The sequence below is a fragment of the Perissodus microlepis genome, chromosome 18 (genome assembly GCF_051167445.1).
Source record: "Perissodus microlepis isolate ML-2025 ecotype Zambia chromosome 18, ASM5116744v1, whole genome shotgun sequence".
NCBI classification, from domain to species: domain Eukaryota; kingdom Metazoa; phylum Chordata; class Actinopteri; order Cichliformes; family Cichlidae; genus Perissodus; species Perissodus microlepis.
In genome coordinates this window covers 10,984,764-10,993,425 of record NC_140478.1, presented here as the reverse complement: position 1 = coordinate 10,993,425, position 8,662 = coordinate 10,984,764, and the positions used below count along the sequence as shown (strand labels likewise).

The 8,662-nt window shown below is 41.0% G+C and overlaps 1 protein-coding gene across 1 annotated transcript; it reads right to left on the bottom strand.

Annotated features, from left to right (window-relative positions):
* Window positions 1-2,377: 2,377 nt before the first annotated feature.
* On the bottom strand, window positions 2,378-8,658 carry cmpk1 (cytidine/uridine monophosphate kinase 1). The gene is made up of 6 exons (XM_084911596.1): window positions 8,288-8,658; window positions 6,937-7,083; window positions 6,296-6,448; window positions 5,871-5,947; window positions 5,508-5,604; window positions 2,378-2,895 (listed from the first exon to the last, which is right to left on the bottom strand). The coding sequence occupies exons 1-6, from the start codon at window positions 8,429-8,431 to the stop codon at window positions 2,854-2,856; spliced, it is 660 nt and encodes a 219-aa protein (XP_084767722.1). The 5' UTR covers window positions 8,432-8,658; the 3' UTR covers window positions 2,378-2,853.
* Window positions 8,659-8,662: the final 4 nt, after the last annotated feature.

The window sequence follows — 8,662 nt, the reverse complement described above, 5'->3', positions numbered from 1 at the left end:
CCTTGTGTGTCATAGTTCAATCGGACTAACCAGTTGAATCATTAGTGCCTTACAGTCACACGTTTCTGCTAGCTGCTTTCTCTGACTGCCCATTAAGGCATTTTACTGTCAACAATACGACTGCTGCAGTGAACTGCTTCTGTGATGCATTTCCCGTTTCGCATTTGGTACTTTGCCCTGTTATTATGTGAAAGCATGTCAAGGTACTGTTTTTTTGAAAGCTTCTGTTCTGTAATGTGTAGCTCTTTAAATGCAGACACAAGGCCTCAAGCTAAAACACTCAGGAATATTAGTAATATGTAAGCAAATGTCTGTAACTACAGATTTTATTACAAACACAAAAATAAAATGTTTATTATATAGCACACAATGCAGCATTTGTTTTCATTACTTTTAAGAAACACGATTCGAGCAATGAGTCATCCCAGCATTTAAAATTCATAACTGAATATTGTAGACATGTGGGAAATGTAGAGTATATATCAAACCTCATCTCTGGCTCTTACTTAGTCTTTGTTGTCAGTTTATATTTGTTTTAAAAAAAAATTAGTGATGGAGGGAATCAGTTCCTATGAAGACCAACAAAACAATGGCTAAATGAAATGCTGAGATATGTATGTACATTTGAAGGTACATATTCTTCTTACTGACAGAGACGCACACGCTTTGATTACTACATCAGTTCAGTAAAAGATAAACAATTAAAAGACAAAGCTGCAGAAATATCACAGGACAAATGCTGCCAGCACCCTTTTCTATGTTTTTACTCAGTGAAATTCCAAACAATCGCACAAACTAGTTTCTTTTTTTATTTTATTTTATTTATTTATTTTTATTTACTTCATCAGCTTTTCTTTATGACATATTAAAACAGACATATTATGGAAATTTCACTTCACCGAGCATATACTGTGATGTTTGGCGCCACCTGCTGGTTTATTAGGATGGAAACGAGGAGCTGTGGCTTGTCTACAAACTACATCCAGTCAGATACATACACTGTTGGACAATGACACATTTTTTTTTTTTAAGTTTTGCATCTGTTCACCGTCACAAAGGTGGCATCAAATTTTAAATAAAAGTGTAGACTTTCATCTTTAATCCAAGGGGTCTAATCAGGAATTACAGCCACATTCAGAGGCTTAAAATTAACTGGAGGTGCAGTTTCCTGGCCTGGTGACCCAGTTTCATGATTATTCCATGCATTTGGTATCTTTTCATTGAAACTCACAATATGATGAATGTCAAAAAGAAATGTTGATTAAAGCGAACGACACTGTAATTGGGCGTATTTAACCAAGTCAAGAACACTCTTGAGGAGATGAGTGTATCATTGTTGAGGTCTACAATCACGAGGAACCTTCACGGATGTAAATACAGAGGATTTACAGCAAGGGTGAAACTACTGGTTACACTCAAGAACAAGAAAGCCAGATTAGACTTTTCCAGAAAACATCAGAGAATCTTTGGACAGATGAAACCAAGATGAACTTGTACCAGAATGATGGGAAAAGAGGCGTGTGGAGAAGGGGAGAAACGGCTCATCTGATCTGAAGCTCACCTCATTATATGTGGAGGCAGTATTGTGACATGCGGATGAATGGCTGCCAGTGGAACCGGCTCACTAGTGTTTATGATGATGTGACTGCTGATAGAAGCAGCAGGATGAAAAACAAAGTGTTCAGGGCTATACTCTCTGCGCAGATTCAGACAAATATTGTATAGACAACACTATTGTGTGAGCTGCCAGGGACCATTTTGGTTAATTCTTTCAAACTCACCAGGCAGCGTTTGAAATGGACAATGACTCAAAAGCATTCTGCCAAAGTAACTCAAAGAGTTTCTTCAATGGTCAAGTCGGTCACCTGATTTTTAACCCAGCAGATGATGTTTTTCAGTTATTAAGGACAAACTCGCAATCAAGCAGTAACTGAAGGCAGCTGCAGTAAAGGTCTTGGAGAGTGTCTCAAGGGAAAAACATATTTATCCATTTGTTCTACAGTATTTTCATCCAAGTACTAAAAACAATTCTTGTATTTAAAACTATGTGCTTTACTTTGGACCCTCTGAAACACGGCATTTCAGTCACATATTGATTGGTTTTAAAATCCACTGTGGTGCCGACAGAGGTAACACAAAAGAGACGGCACTTTTAAAAGAACTTAAAAGTGGACACAGCGCATACTTAACTTCACCTAATCTTCATTTTCACTATCACTAATCCCAGCTCGCATAGGCGTGATGACTTGCGTTCTGGAATAATAATGTGGGCATTCATCGCCAAATTGAAGCTTATCACAGGAACATGTAGCAGATACTGACACACGGCACAAAAGCGGGTGTTGATGCTGTAGTGCTGTCCAGTAAACATGAGATGGATGTTGTATTCATTTTATTTGGATGGCAAAGAGGCTATATGTGGTTCAGTACACACTTAACTCCTTCCTTGTCATCAGATCAAACATTTTTATCAAAAGCGAGATAGCTTCTACCAATGACCCTGAAAACATTTGTAATACGTACAGTTTTTCTCAGACTTTCAGTGCTGCGAGTGCCTTTGACAAAAGAAGTGTGTCTCTAAGCTGAGGCCTCAGACTATGAGGAAAGACTACACTGTGAGCTCTTCTGAATAATAACTAGTTCAGCACAAGTAGCTGCTTGGCATTGCTACCTCCACATTCATACACATTTTACATCCTCACAAATAAACAGTACAGCGTTTACAAAAGACACAAAGTCAAAATTAACCAAATGTAAAAAGTCATATGAATGAACATATAAACTTATTATAGTGTAAATGCAGTTGATAAAAAGAAAAATAAAAGATAAATGAATGTTGGCAGTTGGCAAAACTCAACCCTCTTTGTCTAGGATGGCTTTCACATCAGCGAACACCTGGAAGAGACAAAAAGCAACGTGTTAGAAAGCCTGAACTACTGGAAGAGCTGCAGGTGAAGCTTATCTCGCCGTCCGTGGCTATGTATTACTGTTTTTAATCACAGGTGCAACAAAAACGCAATAAAAACTAGAAGTCCAGTAAAGGTCGCCTCTTTGACATGCCTGAGCGGCTGTTCCGAATACTTCAATCAATCAATCAATCAATCTTTATTTATAAAGCACTTTTCATACAGAAATGTAGCACAAAGTGCTTTACATGGTTAAAAACAGCCCACCCCATCCCGCCCTCCAATTCACTCCCCACACTCTCATTAACATAAGCGGTCATGGATACACCCCCCCCCCCACCACTTGAAAAGTAAAATTGGGCAAAATTGGGCTGGGCACACATGAGCCAGGTGAGGGAACACTATCACACGGAGCCGTTTGCACCGGGAGCTGGTTACAGACCGCAGCCTCCAGGCCGGGCACACAGCTGGAGGGAGGCAAAGAAGCCCCCCAGCCAGGCTGAGAAGACCCACAGAGCCACAGCAGCCACGGTCGATCACAACCCCGGTGCAGAGAGCCCCCTCCGAAACACTGGAGATATGACCCAATAAGAGTATATACAGAATAAAAAGATAAAATACAATAAATATTATGTAGAACCTAATTTAATAATATAAATAGAATAACAGGATAACAGAATAAATAAACGTTAAGTAAAAGCTAAATTAAAAAGGTGGGTCTTGAGCCTGTTCTTAAAAACATGTACGTTCTCTGCGGCCCTGAGCTCCTCCGGCAGGCTGTTCCACAGACGAGGACCATACCACTGAAAAGCTGCCTCTCCGTGAGTATGTGTCCTGACTTTAGGAACGATCAAAAGGCCAGTGCCAGAGGACCTCAAGGTCCGCGAGGGTTCATATGGTAAAAGCAAATCTGAGAGATAAGAAGGCCCAAGACCATTAAGACATTTAAAAACCAATAAAAGAACTTTAAAATCGATCCTGAAACACACGGGGAGCCAGTGCAGCGATTCTAAAACCGGTGTAATGTGGGCCCGCCCTCTGGTCTTCGTCAGCACACGAGCTGCAGAGTTTTGTAAAAGTTGTAAAGGTGAAATATTCTTTTTGGGGAGACCAGAGAGCAGGGCATTACAGTAATCAATGCGACTGGTAATAAAAGCATGCATCAACATCTCCGTGTTGGCCCGAGAGAGAATAGGGCGGACTCTGGCTATATTCTTTAGATGATAAAATCCCATTTTGGTTACATGTTTAATATGTGGGATAAAACCAAGCTCAGAGTCGGAAATAACACCCAGGTTTTTCACTTGTAGTGAAGGGCATAGTGAAAATGCCTGTAATTTAGACAAGGGTTTCTCTCTCTGAGCCTCAGGACCGACGATTAAAACTTCAGTTTTGTCCTGGTTAAGCAGTAAAAAGTTTTCTGCCATCCAAGATTTTATATCTAGAATACAGTTAAAAAGGGCATCCATTGGTCTAGTGTCATCAGGAGACACGGAGATGTACAGCTGAGTATCATCAGCGTAACTGTGGAAGTTCACTCCATGCCTCCTGATGACACCGCCAAGAGGGAGCATATACAAATTAAAAAGTACAGGGCCTAAAACCGACCCTTGGGGCACACCACATGTCATTTTATGGGCACTTTTGTGTCTGCGATGAGTGCTGGATGTCCGTCAAGTGTGTCCGAGTGGCAGATAAAAGTGGATGATGTCACATGGGTAACAAATCTTTGGATGCAGTAAATGACAGACATGCCAGGTAAACCCAGGACAGGTTGCCAGTCTGTCAAAGGGCTAATGTATATTCAAATAATTATAAAAACAATTTAGTGATTAAAAAAACCCTAAAATGTCTTAAACTCTCTGATTAGTGTGACTCAGATTTGGGTTTGTAGCATGAGAAATAACAAATAACTTGCTCCAGCACTTTTTTCTTCTTCCACTTTTAAAAGTGGAAAAAGGTCATTTTGTGCGCATGGACACGGTTACACCAAAATACTGTTTGGAAATTTGTGCGTGCGTGAAAAAAGTGTAAGATTTGTGTCTAGGGAAATGAATTAGTAGACTAAAGGTCCTGACTATTTCATGAACTGCTGTGAGACGGTGTTAAATGTTAACGACAGGAGAATAGAAAACGCTGGGATGAAAGATTCCTCCTCTGAAAAGTTGAGTGAGAAGTGATGAGATAAGCTCTCATCACCAGCGATGATTTTCTCAGGGCAACTTTGGGCCCAATGTGAAACTGCAGAACAGGCCTTATCTAAAAATAGTGATGCAGAGGTGCACAAGGAAATGACCCTGAAAGGGAGATTGGTGGATTTACTGAACATCACAACCACCATATGATGGCAGCCTTGGCACGAAAACCTGTCAAAATACCTGTTTGCCCAAACTACCAGTTCCCCCCACAATCCCAACAGCATTCGATCTAAAATGTGAAAAATTACAACTTGAAAACATCCTGGGTGCATGATGGGGGACTGAATCTATAAGTAGCATTCTTCACATACTCTCTCTCACATATTCAGGGCTTGTTTGCCTTAACTGGCCTCTATGGGAGGCATTCGTGAATGTTTTCCTGCAGTCGACGCTGTTTACTCACCTCATCCACTGAGCGAGAAGCATCTATAGTGTGCACCTTGCCTTGTTTCTCATACAGGTCAATGATTGGTCGTGTAGACTGCAGGTAGGTTTGGATTCTGCAATGAAGAAAAATATGGCATGTTATCGGGGTCAGATGACACAAGGGACTCCAAGCAGACATAAATTAGGTCAAAAACATTTGTGCAGGTATCCACCAGTAAGTTAAATGGGGCAGACAAATGTATAGTGATCAGACATGCATGTTTTTCCTATAGAGGGGAAAAAACGAACACAGGAAATGGACGACTCAGTGGTATATTATTAAATTAAAACAGATTAAAGGTCTGACTCCAGATATTAGTTCCTCAGTAGAGAACTGCACCTTTTCTCCAGGCTCTCCCTGTTGTCATCTGTTCGTCCACTGCTCTTTCCTCTTTCTAGACATCTGTTGATGCAAACCTGTAGACAGAAGAGTCAAAATCAGTGCAAAATAACTCGCAAAACATCAGCTCAGCACAGCAGAACCACATTTCCACCAAAAGTACTTTTAAGAACTTTTAATTCCAGGATGTTTTTTCCCCACTGAAATCTAAAAACTTAAGATGATTTGCCAGATGTAAGAACATGCTCTTTTTACACTTTAGTTTTGTGGGTGACTACACAACAATTTGACATCACTCTACTTCAGCAGGTGGTAGCAATACAGAAGATGAGAATGAAGCAAATAAATGTTAAATGATTTCTCTGTATCCTCATTTAAACAGCAATCCCTGCTGTGAAATGGACAATAAAAGGTCCACGACTTACCTCATTGCTGCAGTCAAAGAAAAGCACAAATTTAACATCAGCTTTTCCATCCATGACACTATTCCACCCCTGAAGGTTGTCCTCGTTTCGGGGGAAACCATCGATGAGAAACCGGAACTTATTCTCATTTTCCTTCATCGTCGCTTCCATGGCCTAACAAAACGGGAAGAACAAACAGGAAATATTTTGCATTTGAGATTTTTTTTGCATCTGTAACAGTTCATATCATGATGCTGACATACTTAAAATTAAAATTAGTCTCTCAGTGCAGCAAACAGACCACAGTCACCCAAGAAAGTGATTCTGAAACACTACCAGCAAACTCTAGCAGAAGGTATCTAACATACAACTACAATACATTTTTTGTCTCTTTAGTTTAGAAAAACAAAGCAGTATAACCTGAATAATAAACAGAAAGAAATCATTCACATTACATTCAAATGACTAAAATGTCAGAATCAAATTCGGGGTTTTGGAGAAAAATTTAAATATTAAAAGTTAAAACTCCGTTTTGTAGAATTTTTTGTTTGAACAAATAGTGTAAAAGTGTAGTTGAAAACAGGTCTGACCTGCAGCCGACACAAACAAACAGGATTTTCTTTCTAGGCGAACCAGATTTACAACCTGTATTCAATACACACCTTCCTGAGTAAGTTGATGGTGATCTCCACTGGGACGATTTTGCCCTCTTTGATGTAGTTGGCAATGAGCTGTCCAAACTCTGACTCTTCTCTGGCTCGCTCTTCCCTGAGTAAATCCCCAGCTGACAAATGGGTGTAGCCATAACTCTGAGAAACACACAAATTTCTAAATTGAATCAAGTAACAGAGATGAGAATGGAAAACTATTTTCCAGGTGTGTACATTTCTGTGAACACTGCGACAGCCTTTACAGACAGGATAAATCTTTCTAACTCGCAGGCTGAGCAGAAAAAAAGAGTCAGTCCTGAATGAAAGCACTGAATGAAAGGAGCCTCTATGCCTCTAGCTGCCACAAGGCCCGATCGCTGCACTTGAAGCATGGCAGCCAACACCCAGTAACATCCGTGAACAAGGGTAGCTATAAAGTCTCTCTCTCAAAGAAGCTATGTCTGCCAAACACACATCAAAGAATCCACGGCGGCCCCCAGTAGAGCTGCAGCTTCAGGAGCTTCAGACAAACATCAAAGCAGCAGCCTCATTACAAGTCCTGGCTTTGCTTTGCTGACTTTCAGGATGATCTGATGAAATAAATAAAATAACTTTTTGTTCTGGCTCGACTGAACAAATAAATTATGGGTTAAAGAAAACTTCCAGTAATATACAACAGCCTCTTTCCCCCGATACTTTGATTCTTTTAAAAAATGTTTTCTTACTACATTCCTGACAACAGATATTACTGACATGTGTTGACGTGTGCCTTGCCTTATCAGCAGGGTGGGGTGATTAGTTCCTTGTCCAATACCTGTCTGTGTCTATGTCATTATTTGTTTCTGAGCGTTCAAAGTCAAGGCTAGTGTGGCCAAGTGCACTCCAGACTCGCACTGACATTACATAACCCCATCTGCACAGATAGGGTGATAGCACTGAAGAAAAGTCAATACACTATCTCCTGTTTCTTCTACGTAAACAGGTATTATTTAGCCCATTCATCCAGTCGCAGGACTCCACAAATACCTTATTCTTTGCTGCTCTCACTCAATTGTGAAGAATTATTGTCATCGAGTCTCCTTGAAGAAATAAATATATTAAAATATAGCTCCTGCTTCTCTTTCGGCACTTAATCTGGATATCCTGTGAGGTGAACAAGCTAGCTGCCTGGCTAACGCACAGGTTCGTTTTAGAGGACAACCGGAAGTGACAGAAAACTGGGATACTATCCGATAATAAAAGATGCTACTAAAGTCGCAACAATTAAAAAAAAGAGGCATATCCCCCTGAACCACATTTGCACCACGTCATTCACAACCCTGCTCGATGAAGAGGGCCCTTTTCATTGCCCTTTCTCTCATACCTCCACGATTTTGGAGCACTGGGTTCCTTTGCCGGCGCCAGGCCCGCCCAGCACGAACACAACCTGCGGCTTCATCACCAGCGACACCCGGTACAGCAAGCTCGGGACCTTCTGCGACAAGTTACCGAACAAACGGCCGATCATAAACTAGCGCCACCGGCTGCGGGTACGACCCGGCGACGTATGGATATATAATAATAGTATTAATAAGCCGAGCTGGCCGGTGTATGCGTGTCAGTGCGAGTTGATGTCAAACGACACTACTTCCGCTATCGAGCAAATCCACCAATGGCGTCCCACTCTAGCGTGACGCATGCTCGTAGACACGCCCGCGTGCACTTGTTATTTTTTTTTTCAATGCAGAGGTCGGGTGAC

Coding starts and splice junctions, on each gene's coding strand:
- cmpk1 (XM_084911596.1), bottom strand. CDS start 8,431: ATGATCGGCCGTTTGTTCGGTAACTTGTCGCAGAAGGTCCCGAGCTTG. Junction 6,449..6,936: donor CCATCAACTTACTCAGGAAG/GTGTGTATTGAA, acceptor CCGTTTTGTTAG/GCCATGGAAGCGACGATGAA. Junction 5,605..5,870: donor AGGGAGAGCCTGGAGAAAAG/GTGCAGTTCTCT, acceptor TCTTCATTGCAG/AATCCAAACCTACCTGCAGT.